Source organism: Schistocerca cancellata, chromosome 2 (assembly GCF_023864275.1).
Source record: "Schistocerca cancellata isolate TAMUIC-IGC-003103 chromosome 2, iqSchCanc2.1, whole genome shotgun sequence".
Taxonomy (NCBI): domain Eukaryota; kingdom Metazoa; phylum Arthropoda; class Insecta; order Orthoptera; family Acrididae; genus Schistocerca; species Schistocerca cancellata.
Window position 1 is genome coordinate 1,097,568,958 of NC_064627.1, and position 18,344 is coordinate 1,097,587,301.

Below are 18,344 nucleotides of genomic sequence, written 5' to 3' on the forward strand. Positions count from 1 at the left end.
ATACTGATAAATCCAGTCAGGGGCAATCCGTAGTTGTAAGCCCATCTTATATATGCCTCATTACTCTTGCTCCATCGTGCTAGTATTGAAGTGTCAGTGATAGTGTTGATGAAGAGGAAGGAAGTAAACTCTTGTCTTAACATAAATCATCTGTCCATAAAAGCTTTTTTCGTAGCTGCCAGCGTCTTGTTTCTCGATGTGACAGCAGACAAAGGTGAGCCAGCAGTGTTGCACCCGATGACGACACAGGACACAGAAGAGAGACCACGCTGTCTTTTCTGACGATTCCCAGTTCTGTATACTGCGTCACTATGGCTGTGGCTGTGTGTGGAGGCTCGAGGAAACCGAACATTGCCAGATTGCATTTGTCATTGCCATATTGGCTCAGCACTCAGTGTGATGACATTGTGTGCCATTGGGTACCCAATATGATCACCTCTCATTCACATAACTGATAATGTGGACAGCAACCACTACATTTCTGGCTCATTAAGGCCGGTGGCTCTGCCATATCTTCAAAGTCTCCACAATGTTATGTCTGAACAATACAATGTGGGAATATATGCTGACTGTGGTGTCCTGATCTACCTATACAGAGGATGTTTGATTGACAGCACACTCGCGAGATCCTACACCCACTGAAAAAAAAAACTGATTGTGGCACGCAACTCTGGCATAGGTTTGAGACTATGTGTAATCACGTACCCATGTATGTCATCCGAGCTCAGTTCCATTCAGTGCCTGAGTGAGTGAGAACTGTTGTTGCTGCCCGAGGTGGCAACTCTGCTTACTAAAAATTCTGAGTCTTGTTTACCCCCGAATCACCTTCAATTTAATTGAGTGATGATGACAAAGAGGATGAGATGAGAGTAGCAACAGACATTAGTATCAGAGGGCAAATACTAAAGAAAGTGGAAAGTTTAAAGTAGCTGGGTGCATAACAGAAGATAATGGGAGGAATCGTAAGGAGATTGATGAAAGAGGGAGGCTAGGACATGGATTTCTGCAGAGTTTAAGAAGCCAGATATGGAGTAAGGATGTACTGCCAAATATGAGGGTGGTTTGAAAAGTTCTCGGAATGGAATAGAAAAAAAGTACTTACATCACTGAAACTTTTTTTATTTTTCAATGTAGTCTCCTTGTACATTAATGCACTTGGTCCAATGATGTTCCAGTGCCTTGATCCCACCTCAAAAATGGGTTTCCTCAAGGCCTGCAAAATAGTTGTCAGCTCCAGCTATCAATTCCTCGTTTGAAATGAATCTTCCTCCACCAAGAAAAATTTTCAGTTTTGGGAAGAGATGGAAGTCTGAGAGAGCCATATCAGGTGAATAAGGTGGGTGTGGCAACAATTCATACTTTAGTCCGTGTAATTTTGCCACGGTGATGGCACATATGTGCAGGCGCGCATCAAGAGTCGTAGCACCCATCTTGCAGATAATTTGTTCTTTTCTAATTCTTCAGTTAAAATGTGATACACCCTTTCAGATGACATCTGGCAAGCGTAAGCAATTTCACGCACTTTCTTGGAGATCCTCCGTGACATTTTATGCACCTTTGCAATGATTTTTGGACTAGTGACACATCTTGGCCGACCACTGCATGGATCCTCATCTAAGCTCTCCCCACAAGATTTAAGTTCATTTGTCCACTTGGCAACAGTTGAATATGAAGGAGCAGAGTCTGCCAGTGTATTCTGGAAATCAGCATGAATGTCTTCTGCTTTCATACCTTTCTTTGCGAAGTACTTAATCACTCCTCGAATCTCAATTTTTTCCGTCATCACAAATCACTACACAGGAACAACAACAGAGCCATGTCACTGCCACAGCTCTCTTATGAGAGCACTGATGTGGCATGTGTTTACAGGCAACAGTCCAATGAATATCATGTGAACAACTTGTTGCAATAGCACTGATCTCTCATGGTGATTCTGAGAGAACTTTTGAAACCACACTCATAATAAGCAAGTATCATATCGAACATATTATGCCCCATTACTCATGTACATATTGGAAATTTAAATAATGAAGAAAAGGCACATGAGTAGGGTAGATCAGCTAGAAGGGATAGATTAAGGAATGAGATGGTGAAAGAAATAGGGAGAAGCTCATGCAAGTGACCATAGATAGATAGACAAGATTGAAATGGTGCATACATGTTAAAAGAACTAGAGTTGGCGGGACACCAAGACAATCTCATGAAATGATGATAGGAGGCAAGAGACATAGAGGAAGACTGAGAGACAGATGGATTGCTGGATTGAAGGAACGTGTGAAGAAGAGGGAGAAGACTAAGGCGAATACAGGGAGAAACATGGTGGAAAGACAGAAAGAGATCGAGAGACTTACGTTCTAAAGAGACCCAGCCAGAACTGGAAAACAAAGATGATGATGATGATGATCATTGTTCTTATTGTAGTGCACCAGCACAATAAATACAGTTTCACTATTGGCTGCCTTCTTAGTGCTCCAATTTCAGGGTGTATACGACCCGGGACAACCGGGAGATCCGGGAAAAACCCGGGAATATTTTCATCCGGGAGAAAACCGGGGAATTTTTGAGAATTCTGGGAATTTTTCGTTGTTTTAGTTTTCAGTTAAATTTTTGTAATTTTGACAGGTAAGAAATGATACTCTAACAAAGAATATTACTTATCCCGCTACTGCAGGATAATACTTCAACAATAAAACATAAACGAGAGAAAAAATCGAAAATAACTTAAATTGCAAAGGAAATGCGCCATTTACAACAACGACACACAGTGGTCATGCGAGCCTCTGCCAACAACAAAATGTGTCAAAGGCTTTAGGAAGACTATGCAATGCTTCATAACAACAAATTGCCTCCAATGAGCGTGAAGTCACAACTGTTTACATTTGATTCGTTTTAGCAGCTACGAGCGGGCTCATGCGCATGCGCAGTTGTGTCGCGTTTAAGGAGTAGTCGCATTTGAGGAGTAGATTCTCCCATTTCTGGCTACAGGAATGTAACTGTTGGCTGTGCAAGCGGTCGCAGCAAACAACTAGATGCTACTGGGGAAAAGGGGGCGCCAAATTCATATTCTTGAGGGGGAAAAAAACTTGTTTCACAAAGCGCCTAGCATCCAGTGCATGTTTGTCTATCGTTTATTCATATGATTTTGAAACGCATCCCTGTTGGTTTTTCAACACATTTTAAGTTGATTTCTGAATGAATCATAAGTTGATTTTTGAATGCGTGCATAGTGTATGTGATGTGTCTGTCAGGTGAATCCTCGTCGCATCTAGAAATAAACTTCCCGCAGACAAAAGGGGACGGGGCTATACGAGCTGAGCGGAGTAAAGCCGAACGGATGAATGCCAATTCGCTATCTTGATTATCTGGTTGATTGGGTTTGCGAATGATCATGGTTGTTATAATTACTAGCGAAATCCATAGATTCAGACTACCAGAATGAAAATTAAACGACTGTCAGAAATAACGGGTTAGAAAGATTACGTATTATGTTCTCGGTGTATCCAAGAAAATGAAATTTTGACAGAAAATGTTTGTCCAGGTAGCTACACTAGAAAGGACCAGTTGTACAGTCCCCGGCTAGCAGCCATTAAGTTCTATTCTGGAAGTAACGTGGAAAACGTGTTGTCGAACACGTAATAACTCCTAACCGGAAAATAATCGTGAAATAACTAAACCAGTGATTCTGGCAGGGTTAGTGAAGTTAATCAGCGAACAAATTTTGACAGTGGCAGGAATAGCTACGGAATTGGTGATGACAAGATTGTTTGTTAGAACGAGGAAGGAGAAGAAACGGGGACATCATGCAAATTATGGAAGAATAAGACGATTCCATATTTATATAAAAATTTCGTAATACTGCTTTTCGATCTCATGCTTGAGAAACTGGTGCGTATGAACGAAATGTGAAACTATTTCCTAACATAAAGCTTTTTGTTTGTAGTAGGCCTAATAGGCATTTGATATTGGTACTTCGTGAATTATATTCCGTCGTGTTTTAAAAATGGCCATTTGCGCCAAAACTGTTTCGTTTATTTGGTGTGTGTTACAAAATTGCTGCAATATTAGAAACGCTTATTTTGTTTAATTAGAAGACAGTGACAAAATAGACGTAATCAGATCGAGAAACCACACCACTCTTGGGTTTTATTTATGTTAACACACCTTTTTAAGTATTAGATAACGACATTTCGATTTTTCATGTAGCAAAACGTTCGACGAACTTTGATGAGGTAATAGATTCTTTCGCAGAAAGGAAAGCACGCCATGTAAAGCTGTAGCAAAATTGGAGAGAAAAGAACGCTAGAACCTAAGGATTGAAGAAATGTGTACTTTCTTGCTTGTCTCTTGTCTTTATTATGTATCCTATATTTAATTTTATGTCACGCAAAACAGAAAGTTATTAGCTAATAGGCAATAAAGAGTGCAAATTTTCTGAAGAGTTCTTGTTCTCCCGATTACAAATAATCCCATCCGCTATTAATTGCGAGATTTTTTTTTTTTTTTTTTTTTTTTTAAGAGGGGCAAGCTGTCAAACCGGCCGACTTGGAGCAGGAGAGGCAGCACAGGACATTTCAAATTGCACTGCCCTGAATATAGTTTGATGGCATCCATTACAAAATATACACGTTTCAATTCCACAGAGTGAAATACAGTGACGTGTGATAAAAGAATGCTTTATAAAGAGGCGTGGCACTGCACTTTGGCACACTTAAGACCAAATAATATGTCTTACATTTCCTCGAACACATATGTTTTCAGAAAGATGTGCGCTACGAGATGAACATATTTTTGAAAATTCGATTTTTTTTTAGTATTGATCTGTTTCGCAAATATCTGTAGATCTGGGGCTGATGCGCAGAGCAGCCGTGAGTTATAGTGGATAGTCTCCACATGACCCGTGTTTACATTTAGTGATTTTGCTGTTTCACCTTCGTTTACTCTCACGTCAAATGAAAACAAAACGGATATCTGTGGCCGGGAGGTATCAAGTGAATTAAAATGCATTCACGTAATTACGGAAGCCTAAAATATGTCATTAGTTTCATATTTTATTTTATTTCCACCTTTCTGACAGTCAAGCATTAATCGCCTTGCAGAACAATGAAGTTATTTTTGTCTGTTTGCTTAAGAAATTTGGCTTTTATTAACCTTCTCCGCAGAGGCAGTCAGTGTATTTGAAACGAAATGTTTAATTCTACAGTACTGGCTAGTTTCAACTGTTCGCTGCATTTCTAGTGCACGTTTTCATCTTCTAGTACGTATGGCATCATATCATAATAAAGAACCAAACATGATGTAATACAGTACTGGTGCTCCAAGAAAATTACATCCCGAAAACCACACTGAAAAGCTTAATATCAGGTCGAGATCTACTTCATTGGGATCTGGACATACGAGTGTGCACTTTAAGTATGCACTTTAAATGAGCACATTTTAGTATGGTTCACGAAATTCCGATGCTCTTCTAGTGTCTTGTTTCTTTTATGACATAATGTATGATCTTTCAATGTTTTACACGTACGTACATACGGGCTTCCTACGTCATGATAGCTGCGCAAACGCGGTGTCGCCTGTTATCTGCATTCTCTGGCAACTGCTGAAACGAACCAATTTCTAATAGGTCGCGGGAAAATATTGCGAATGGTGGTTTGAAAAGCGTTACTTTAAAAGTAAATATCCTTTTACGTAAGTTGAACTATGTGCGAGAATGTACCATGAATTTCTTGAATCACAGAGCGTTTGACTCTCATTTAAAAATCAACTCTTTGATAACGAGCCATTTAGAAGAATTTCAAACCCTGAAGATCACACATTTACCTCATTATTAAAAATTTTACTGGCACATTTCTGTAATGCGTCTTTAAGTGTAACACGCGCTAAAAAGATCAACATTATATGCGAAAGCTTAGCTTCTCTTGCAGCTTATTAACCTTAGAGACCAGTATTATATGTGAAAGATTTTCTTTTCTTGTAGCAACACTATGTATATTAATTTAAACTATTAACGTTCGCTGTTTGTGTGTTCGTGCTACGTAACAATGATGTTGCTGTTGGCTGACTACGTCATGTATCCTATGCTCTGAATATCCGGTGTCATCGGCTGCCGAGATCACGTGACGTGAGCTATGACTGGCTTACAAAAGCGCTTCGCAGTCTCGATTTCAATGCGGTGTTTGGTGGAATTCCAGTGTATACTTTCGTAATACGAAAATACACAGCGTACATGTTGCTGCACATCAAATATATTTGGACTCGCATTCGGAAGGACTACGGTTCAATCCCGCGCCCGGCCATCCTGATTTAGGTTTTCGTGATTTCCCTAAATCCCTCCAGGCAAATAACCGGGATGGTTCCTTTGAAAGGGCACGGCCAACTTCCCTAATCTGATGAGACCGATGACCTCGCTGTTTGGTATCTTCTCCCAAACAACCCAACCCCAAATATATTTCCAAAACGTGTTTTTTTCCCTGAGTTTCGTTTTCTAAAGTGCCGGAAAATTCTACGCCCGTGTATAAAACCATAACCATTCTAAGAATTGATAAGGGAAAATATACTGTCACTTAACACATGCCTCCCTCCTCAGTAAAACATCCTAATCAGATCCCAATCCATTCGATATTCCCCCTAAACTTGAACAGCATTACAAAGGATCCCCAACTGTATTGGAATAACACCCCAGCATTGAATTAAATCCTGTCTTAAGCCCAGGCATAAGTGCTTCAATCAAATCAGGCTGTATGATTCCAGAGACCTTTAAAAGTCTGATACATCTATGATGTATATATGCAAACAGAAGTGACAAATGAAAATCTGTACCAAAGCCAGGAATGGGAATTTGAATTGGGGAGGGAAGCATGCAAGGCTAGTCCATGCAGTTGTGCAAAGCCACTCTGCCAAAGTGACTATTGGTTAGCACATATGCTTAGTGAGCATGAGACCAGGGTTCAAATCATGGCCTTCATCACACTTCAGTCTTCATATATACATCACAGATGTTTCAGACTTTAAAAGGTCTCTGGAACCATATAGTTCCATTTGACAGTAATAATGTCTTCGTTGAAAGAGGCATCATGTACATGAATCATTGGATAGTAGTAAAATAATTATAGACCACATTTCCTGTGGCTACACAGTGTGTGTGTTTAATGCAGTGGTTTTCCTAGCCTTCTGCATAGATTTTTGCTGATTTATTCTCTTCTAAGAGCAGTTTTCCCACTCCAAAAGCAAAAGGGCACCCTGAACCTCTATTTGTTGCACTGCCCTCTATGACATGAACGGTGGCAAAAAGAGGGGTGACTTTTTCTATCGGACTTTCTGGCCATTGTCATGATTTTTATTCAAAATTTAAACAATGGGAAACGGGGATTTTATTACTAGTCAAAGGCAGTACCTCTAAATCGTGTGGAGGCTGCATCAGACTTGTCAGGGGACTGATGACAAAAAAAGTGTTAATGAATTTAATTATCTTTATGAGATTGAAAAATTGTTGAGGGCAATTTTATTAAACTCCATATTTTTTCTTGGCCATCATTTTAGAGACAGAATAATAATAACGCTGATGTATTGCAGATCCCAGCTGCCATCCAAGGCAACGGCAGAGAGTGGTGAACGTCGGTTGCGCACTCCCAGCCCGGCGTCCAGCATTGGCAGTGTAGACTGGTTCTCTGTGCCACACCGCAACGGCGTGCCTCCACGGAGGTACTACAACAGGAAGAGGCGGTACCTCGATGTCAGCTGTGGTGAGGCCTCAGGAACGGACAGAGAAGGCAGTGAGGACAGAGGTGACAGTGCTGAGAGAAGTCCTTTGTCACTGCCGTCACCCAAGACACAGTCATCCTGCAGTGCCCCAAAATCTTCTGTTCAGGCATCTGCAGCATGCCTGGAACTATTTCAGCAGTCGGTTCCCTCGGTGACTGCCCCTCACCGGTTGACGGCGGGAACTACCCTATTGACATCACGATCTGCACGTGCTGCCCGCTACTTATGCCGCTACTGCCAGCAGCGGTTCAGTGCGCGCATCCTGCTGAGCCTGCATCGCGTTAACGGGGCGTGTGAACTGCACCGCAGCCACAACTATGCACGCAATGGGGGTGGAGGTGACCATCCGCAGGTCACAGAGCGTGAGCTGATGCTGGAGGCGCATGTGCGTCTCGAGCGACTCTTCGTTTGCCCACGCTGCTCGCGTGTGCTCTCCACCGAGGGTACACTCAAACGGCACATAGCCCTCCGCCACGGACATGACAACCCCCGTGACACACGCGCCTCTGTGCAGGTGCACTCGCAGGACTGGACACTATCCCTGCCGCATACGCCGTCGCCACCTCCCCTGTCGCTGCCACTTGCTGCCAGGTTGTCTGATGGCAAAGACAATGTGTTGGAAGCTCTGGGGCTTACCAGGAAGAGTTAATGACTGTGTCATAGCTCCAGATGCTCTGTTGTTGCCTTTCTCAACTGGTTGCTTAATACTCTGTGCATACAAAAGCTGTGAGACTGCCATAATTGTTTTACTATTCATTTCTCACATATCACCTTCTCAGTATATAAAGCAGTCAAAAGTAGACCATCTGTTGACTGTAGTCTGTCAGACTTTTTGCATCACATTTTTTTCTTCTAGTTGATCTTTTTAGAAAAAAAAGAGATCTGTGTTTCATGAACTAATAATGAAGAGGTATCCATTGATATGAGTGTACAGAGAAACAAACCAAACTCCATATATAATCCTTGGACACATTGTGGAGGTGGTCACTGGAATGTTTTAGGTACAGTGGAACAGAAAGTTGATTCAGAGACTTGAGAGATGCCAGGGAGGTTTGGTATTCCAGCTGTGTTTCTTACGGGTGTGAATGTGTCGACTGACAAAGGAGTTGACCATGCCATGGATTTGTTATAAGTAGGCCACCTTTCACATTCAAGACAAAGCACCAAATGATAAATTTCTCACTTCAGATGTTCTACATCTCGCTTTCAAATTGTCCTAATGATAGTGACTTTACAGCCTAAATGTAGACTACTTGTCTTTGCTTTAGAAACCATTGCAGCAAAGCCTGAGGATAAGCAAATGTTGAGTAGTCTCACCAGAACTCTTCTGAACTGGTGTGCACTGCTTGGCTTCAGTAAGAGTGAAAGAAATCTCCCCAAGTCATTTGACTGGACATGAACTTTCAATTCCTCACTCTCTGACTTCCATTGTAGGTGCTCTTCATGGTTATAAAAGAGCCAACAATAAAATTGTTTGGTTCAGTGAACTACACTACTGCTCACTTGATGGAAACATAATTGTTCTGAAGGTTATATCATCTTATTCGAAATTTCGCCCATTTCATCAAACTTTTGATGTAAGCTAACCACATAAGCTTCCATTGATCGAGGATCCAGATATCCTCCACTAATTTTTCTGAAGCTTGGCAGTAGAAATCACGCCTTAGTCTTGGAGCAACTGATGAACTAAATGTGCAAAAATGCTGCTGCTGTCCATGTATTTTGAGATAAAGTACATTGCTGCCATTGCTTAACTTCCCATGCCTTATAATAATCATTTGGTTAGTTTTGAATGTATCAAAGTGATAACATTCTGGCACATTGTCTCCATTGGATATTAAAATTTGCTTCAATTGCTGTAAAGTTTCAATTGTGAAGCCAATTTTTAAATTATTGTGTAATATAATCCATCAAAATTGATGTATCATTTCAAGTTCACCCTACATGCTGCTGTAGTAATGTGTAATTCTTAACTGAATTGTCGTGACACTCTACTGATGTCATAGGGTTTGATCACAGTCACACAACATTTATCCCTCTTCTTACGAGTAGATCCATATAGTTTACAGATCAATGTACATGATTCATTGGCTCTACCCTACAAATACTAGCCCACAACTTGTAATCACAAGCAGCACAACATTAATAATTTAACACAATACTCAATAATGTAATGTATTCATTAATTCTATCATTGTCAGCAGTGATGCCCAAATAAATGTTATTAATTACTGACACTTACAAGTCCTGAAGTAGTAGTTTGGTCTGATTCTGTTATATTCCAGTTACACAAAGTGATTCTATAATACCTAATGGGCATATATGCTGTAACTCCTTATAAAAGTTTATGAAGTAGTCACGGACCCAAGCTTAATGTACATTCACCAGTGTGAAATTCTGACTTGGGTAACTGGCTTGAGTTAGACTGAGTCTGACCTTCCACTGGCTTTTCCTTACCCTTGCATGATGAGGTTCTTGGCTAGTGTTAAGACAGCCAGCTCAGTCTGATACTGTATTGTACTGTTGGCCAGAATTCACAATTATAAATTCATGCCATGAAGGGTACTGTGAACAGCAGTGATATAGTACACACCATAGCAGAAACTGCCTGGCAATGAAAGTTAAATGGGAAAAAAATTAATCCATCCAATGACAGCCAATGTGACAAAATGTTATTATTTAGCCAATTTGCTGGGGCTTGGGACCCGATTGCAACTTGAATTAGAAAGGACAGCTAGGGCAACAAATCTTCAGGGACTAAACTGTGATCCTTCACTGTCTCCATGAGAAAGGAAGCTAAATTCTATTGCCTAGTTATTATAAAATTGTTGTTGGATTTGTACAGAGGCTCAAAATTTCACCTGTGTGTGTGTGTGTGTGTGTGTGTGTGTGTGTGTGTGTGTGAGAGAGAGAGAGAGAGAGAGAGAGAGAGAGAGAGAGAGAGAGAATATGAATATATTCTTTTCCACTTTTCTGAGCCTTCAGTATGTCATCTGGGATTTCATCTTAATGATCAGTGATATTTTTCTTTCTTTTGCAATTGTTTATGCTCTCTCCTAGTATCCTTTTTTTAGGGTTGATATTCTCTGTGTCCAGTACATCTCGCCAAACTTGAGGTGGCGAAATACAGACCACCACTTTTTACTAAGAAATTAAGCACAGTGAACTGAAATACTTTTGTTATAAATGTGGCATATATGTTTCAGAATATTCACGTTACTTTTGTGTGTTCATTCACGATTTTTAAATATTACCGGAGCTCTATACCAGCCCTACGCATTCTTCATTTGTGCCACCTAACATTTATATGAACGTGAGACATACACATCATCATTTAATATTCAGAATGAACAATAAGTGCATGAAATTAGACTATGCGAACAACCACAATCAATTACTTGGTTCACATTATATTAGGTGTTTTAATTTTATATATTCCTTTCTCCTTAGATGATGAATTAATTAATTTATTAGGTCACTTGCAACAGCAGGACCAATCTTGCTGTTTTCAGTATTTGGATAAAAACATTTTAGTTTTACAGTGACATGTTTCTTGTTAAATAAATGCTTTTAAATGTCATTTGTGTGTCACACGAGGAGTAAATTTATCATGAGGTCCGGAGAAAATTCAAGATTAAATGGTGTCACTATGCGGTGACTTTGTTTATGAAGCTTGATTGAGTAAAGCTATCTGCCATGCCTTTTCGATTTGCAGAACTTTGTTAGAAATGTGAAGTACGCAAACCAAGATTGAGATCCCAAAGTATTCTGGTCATTCAGTTTTTTTGCAATGGAAGACAGGAGTGGCTGCTGCTTATAATGTCCCAGAAACCTAAAATTAAAGATGAGACTAAATAATATGAATAAATTGATAACGTTTGTGAGAAACTATTCAGTTCTTTCCTCCTCCTTTTTTTTTTTTTTCAGTGTACATAAAGTTGTTTCCACCTTACACAGTCTCCAGTCACTGGGCTGCCTTACACAGTCTCCAGACACTGGGCTGCAATTAGTTGTTTCAGTGATAAGTTTTAAATAGAGATACATTTTTTAAAGAAAGGAAAGGGAAGGAACTCCATGACACTGGAATATGCATTTGGTAACAGAAAACTATTCATCTACAGCAGAAGATCCTGATACATCACTCGAACAGATTTTCCTGCTTTGGGAGATAAGGAAAAAAATGCACCTGACCAGCTACACAGTTGTGGGCAGTACTGTGTCATTGCAGTTGTGGTGGTTGGGGATGTCAATTCCTCTAAGCAACCTCTGGGGACTACTGTAACAAATGTGATATTTTTAGCTAATTCTTCAATTTTTTGGCAAAGGATTGTACAAAACAGACCAGTACAGCTTCTGCACTTTCAGTCTTATTTTATAATTTACAGTGTTTTCAGGCAATAATATTAGTTGTTTCACTCTGCTGGCAAGTACCCATTCTGATCATTGTCATCTCTCCATGGATAAGTGAAGAACTAACACTGGGAAAAATTTGGCATATAAAAGAGATGGAAAAAAGGAGCAATGTGAAGATTTGTGTTAATCTGTGCTTTTAACTGAGAAGTGAGGTTCATTTTTTTAAATGTGTGTTGGAACATGTGTAAGATTGTGGAAACAAGAAAGAACTGACAGTAACAAAAATATCACCAGTCTTGAAGGCCTTGAACATGAGATACAATTACTTATGGAGCATATTGCAAGATTTTTTTGAAAGCACTGCCGTTTTATAATATTGTATGGTCTTTTCAGAATGACTGATGTATGAATTTATTAACAACTGTGCAATCTTATGGAGATGACAATGTGGTCTCTGCAGTGCCAAATCCACATTCTGATCCCGATATTGCGAAAATGTCATCATGATTTTCATACTATGAGTGTAACCATCATGGAATACAGTTAAGAGTTCAGGGAAATTCACATCCCTGCCAACATTATCAGGGAAGGTGTCTCGTAATCTGAGCTACATCTTGTGTTACATGTGTACAAAACAAACAAAAAAACAAAAAAATTTTAAAGAGAATTGCTGTTAATTTCCCAAATGTAACTTGAGAATGAAGTACATTTATAATTGTTGTAAATAAGAAACACCATCTTTGAATAAATTTTTTAGCTAAATTAATATACTCATTGCATTTTTCATTACATTTGCGTGTGTGTGTGTGGGGGGGGGGGGGGCGCCTCTAGTTATAACACATATGGTGAACATTGAATTGTTGTCGCCACATACCATTATTTGTATTTAACCTGTATAAATTATTCATCAGTCTTAACATTCTGAAGACAAAGTGAATCTCCCCTTATGTATAACTGCTCTTCTTTGAACAGAAATGAGACTGAGACAGGACTCTGCTGACTCACCTGTACTGCAGTGTTTATTTTGGATTTACTTTCTGAAGAACTAAATCAAACAGTGAAAAATTCAGTACATAATAATAGCAATGAAATAGGATATTGCTACTGACCACTTAGAGGAGGCATTGGGCAACAGGCAGGGATATCAATGTAGGGGTGGGGTGGGGATGATGCTGTGGTGTTATGTAAAGTGCGTAAACTCAACACTCCATTCTGGCCGGTTACTGCAACCCCTCACCCCCACCCCACCTCCACTCTCTCTCTCTCTCTCTCTCTCTCTCTCTCTCTCTCTCTCTCTCTCTCTCTCTCTCCCCCCCCTCTCCCTCCCCCCCCTCTCCCTCCCCCCCCCTCTCCCTCTCCCCCCCCGCCCTCCCTCTCCTTGGGGACATTCAGTCTACTGCCTATACTCCCTCCTATACAAAAGACACCATCCATTTGCTCCACTGCCTCTCCACGGATCCTTTTCCTCTGCCACCCAGTGCCCTGCTGAACATGGTTGATGCTACCTCCCTCTTCAACAGAATCCCCAGTACCTTTGCTTTGGTCTTGCCACCATTGAACACTACCTGTTCCAATGCCCAGCTGACTATAAATCTGCAAAATACTTACCTGTCCCCTTGAACAGCTGTCTTCACCCACAATTACTTCTCATTCAAATGCATCACCTACAAACAAATCCACAGTACAGCCATTAGTAACATATAAATTAGAGTAAAAATATAGTTCACTTGATGCCTTCCTGAGAGGTCATCTCCATTCCCTCTAATTTATGTAGGTGTAGACCAGATGTAGCTTAATTTCGAAGAAATAGTATTGAAGGTAGTTGCGAGTTTCGTACCAAGTAAATTAATAAGAGATGGAATAGATCTCCAATTCTATTTCAATCAGATCAGAACACTGTTGCTGAATCAATGAAAAAGCATACCAGATTTGAGGGAACAGAAGATCTCCAAAATTGCCTACATTTTACAGAAGCTCAAAACAAATACACACGTCAGTGTGGAGTGATTTTAATGGATCCCCCCAACGAAACTCTTTCGTGAAATTTGGCAAAAATTGCAGAGAGATTCTAGTTGTATGTGAAGTTCACCAGCAGTAGGGCACAATCAGTACCTTCAGTGCACAATAGTAATGGTAATCTTACCAATGACATTGCCACTAAAATGGAGATACTGAACACAGTTTTCCAAAATTCCCTTACAGAAGTAGATGCAGTAATTATATCAGAATTTGAAGAAACACCAGCTGCCAACACAAGTTATTTGAAAGTGGATACTCACAGGAAAGTGAATTTTGTGATTTTTTTTCCCCCAAGTAAAATAAAAAGTAATGCTAAATCTGGTAAGTTTTATTCCTTACACTTTTGACTTTAAGAAATAAATTGTGTGTCCACATTGAACAACCCTGTAAGTGCTGCACCAAGTGGAAGGACGCCTTGCACCTAGAACATTGATCATTGACGGGAATTCGGGTGGCCCTGCTATTGGACATGTAGCACAATAATTTTGTGTAAGTAATTATCAATGTATTTTTCATCAGCATGCATAGAATAATTGAAAAATATGTAGTTCTAACAAACTGTCAATTTTTTTTGCCTGACAGATTGAGACAAAAGCATGCACCAAAATTAGACTTTTGAAGATACGGCAAAATGCCTATGTGTGCTGTAACTCAAAGCTTTAAATATGTTTTTCGCAGAACCATATTTTTAAGATTTTCACTAAATGTAACTTTAGAATGGTACATAAGGTTTTCATTGGAATTTGATGTTAGCATTCTAAATTGAATTCTCTAATTCAACTCAATTTTTTTTGTGTGTGTGTGTGTGTGTGTGTGTTCTCCTGCCGCCACTTGGTGAGGAGATTTTTTATCTATCCATTTATATTGTAGAGCAGTCATATCAATGTAAATCTTACACCAACCTATTCATAGGCCACCTAAAAGAATCCTTTCTAGCCACTCACAATCACAGACTCCTCACAGGGTGCAGATACATTGATTTCTTGATGATCTGGACTGAAGGTGAGAACCTCCGATGCACATTCCTCCAGAACAACACCTCTGCCATTCGATTTTCTTGGTCCTCCTCAGACCAATGAGCAACTTTCCTTCATGTCAGGCTCCACCTCATGGGTGGTTCCATCAGTACCTCTGCCCACATCAAACCTACCAACTACCAGCAGTGCCTCCATTTCAACAATTGCTACCCATTCAATATTAATAAGTCCATTCCGTACAGCCTAGTCACTCTAGAAAAGACATCTACAGTGGCGAACTGTCCTTCATGTGAGGTTCTCACTGAAGTTTCACAGACTGAAATTGTCTTACCCTCCTTGCACAGAAACAGATCTCCTGTGCCTTGTCTCCCAAGTCACATACCATCCTCCACATACACACTCTCCAGCCACAGAAGAGCATCTCTCTTGTGACCCAACGCCCAGGAATGGAACAGCTGAATTACGTTCTCCGTCCTGATTTTGACTACCTCTCATTGTGTCCTGAAGTGAGAAACATCCTTCCCACTAGCCCCCTAACCTCTCCCACAATGGTATTCTGCCACCTGCCCTACTTTCACGATATCTTGTTCCATTGTTATTCCACCCCCACTCCCAGTCCCTTTTCCCATGGTTCAAATTCTTGTAAGAGACCTAGTTATAAGACCTTATCCCTTATATCTTCCCACTACCACTACTCATATCCTGCCAGAGGCAACAACTCAGCACAACACGGTATGCTTAACCATTAACTTACTAATATTTTTCCCCATAATTGTTCATATATTCACTATTTAAATTTACAAAAAATCAGTGTATTTTGTCTTAAACACTTTTCTAAAAATTATATAACTTTTTGGTAAGAATTCTTCATAAATCTATCCTTACTATTTGTTGAAGTGATGAAGAATGAAGACATTACTATTTTAGAAATTTTTGTTGGTGAGGTATGGCTGAAAAAATACAGGTGTGTGCAATGCCACTAGACATTTCTGACTCATACTGTTTATCACTTTTCTTCTTCCTTGCTTTGCACACCATGCAATGCCTGGAGGGTGTTTTCTTGATGAGATTGGGGGGAGGGGGGGATAAACCGAACAAAATCTGAAAACGATTGCTCATAATTCACAAAATATTGGAAGAAATCAAGTGTGTTACACACCACCAAATACACTGATTTCTCAGATTTCCAATGGTATATACCATGTCATGCCATCTATTACCAGAGAAGAAGAAACACTAAGAAGAAGCTGTAGCTGCTCACCTCATCTCACAGCCAGCAATGTAATCAACAGACTTTAAACCTGGCTGTATAAGCCAATAGGTTAACTTCAGTGACTTCTTCAGAGCCCGTTCTATCTATATTCTTCCCACTAACATCAGCTTTTTGCATAGGTCAGAACATTCTGTGGGATACATCCATCATTCACATGCAGCCCCCCCCCCCCCCCCCCCCCCCCGCTCCTATGCCCTCACCCTTCACTAGTCCCTGTCCGCATCTTCTACCCTGCTCCCACCCCAACCACACACACACCTTCCAGCACTCCTATATAGTCCTTTCTCCTCCTCCCGTCTCCCCTTTTCCTCCCTAGTACAGCTCCCCAATTGCACTGCTAGCAGCTAACTATCCTGTTCCTATGACATCCCTACAGGCTCCCAGAAGTGGCACTACAGCAACTAGCAACTTCTCCCACCCTTACTTTGTTATTCCTCCCCCTCCTTACCCTATGTCTCTCTTGTACCTCAACTGAGATTGCTACTCACCACATTGGAGTCTCAGAGCCTGGAGATAACAGTCTCTCTCTCTCTCTCTCTCTCTCTCTCTCTCTCTCTCTCTCTCTCTCTCTCAGGTGTGTGTGTGTGTGTGTGTGTGTGTGTGTGTGTGTGTGGGAGAGAGAGAGAGAGAGAGAGAGAGAGAGAGAGAGAGAGATAGATATGGTACCTTAGTTTACTTCAAATGTGCCTGTCTGGTACTTAGAACCTTCTCTGTGAAGAACTGCAATGTTGATATCGCCATTGGATAGTAGAAAATTCAAAACATCAGATAAAAATCAAACAATGGAAAATCCAGGATGGAATGTAACATTATTATGAAAAGGGAAGTTGCCACTCACCGTATCCTGGAGATGCTGAGTCACAAGTAGGCACAACAAAGAGACTGCCACAAATTAGCTTTTGACCAGTATGGCCTTCATCAAAAATAGATGAGACACACACACACACACACACACACACACACACACACACACAGCTGCAGTCTCTGGCAACTGAAGCCACACTGCGAGTAGCAGCATCAGTGTGGCGACTGGGTAGGGATAAGGAGGAGGCAGGTGTGTGTGTGTTTGGGGGGGGGGATAGAAGGATGGGGGTGAAGGACAGTGAATTGCTGCTGGGGAACACGCAGGGATGAGGTGGAGAGGGTAGGACAGCTACATGCAGTCATATGGTTAGATGGTGGACAGGGGAGAGGTGGGGGGAGGGGTGGGAAAAGGAGAGAAGTAAATAGACTGGATGCAGTGGTGGAATGAGGACTGTTTAATGCTGGAATGGCCTGTTTGGGTGATGACTAACAAAGGTTGAGGGCAGGCGGGTTACGGGAACATAGGATATATTGTGGGGAAAATTCCCGCCTGCGCAACACAGAAAATTGTTGTTGTGAAGGATCCATATGGCACAGGCTGTGAAGCAGTCATTGAAATGAAGGATGTCATGTCTGGCAGCATGCTCAGTAACAGGGTGGTCCACTTGTTTCTTAGCCACAGTTTGTCAGTGGCCATTCGTGCAGACAGACAGCTCGTTGGTGGACATGCCCACATAGAAAGCAGGCAATATTCAGAATCAGCTTGTAAAATGTTTGTAAAAAGTATGTTGCACATACTTTAGTGCTCTAGAGGAAACCACAGTCTTTTCGAAGTAGCTGATTATGAATTTCTAAAATCATGCCATGAAATGAGGTCCCTTCTGTCTGAGATTTTATCCACACACCTAGAATAGCTTGTAGTCACTCTCCCAATCTCCACAATATCCTTGTCAGACCCTATGCTCCATCTTCTTACCTTATGGCTCCTACCCCTGTGACCGTCCACACTACAAGACTTTGCCTATGCACCCTCTTACCACCATTTATATCAGCCCTGTAACTGGCAAAACATATGCTATCTAAGTGAGAGCCACCAGTGAAACAACATGTTATATACGAGCTGTTGTGTAAACACTGTTTGGCCTTTGCATCAGCATCGG

General features: G+C 40.8%; 1 protein-coding gene across 1 annotated transcript in view; it reads left to right on the plus strand.

Annotated features, from left to right (window-relative positions):
* The window catches only part of LOC126163116 (serine/arginine repetitive matrix protein 1-like), a 95,505-nt gene extending 82,624 nt beyond the window's left edge, over nt 1–12,881 (plus strand). The window contains exon 4 of the mRNA XM_049920039.1: nt 7,570–12,881. Coding sequence (XP_049775996.1) covers nt 7,570–8,407 — 838 coding nt within the window. The 3' untranslated portion in view covers nt 8,408–12,881. The remainder of the gene's footprint in view (nt 1–7,569) is intronic.
* Nucleotides 12,882–18,344: the final 5,463 nt, after the last annotated feature.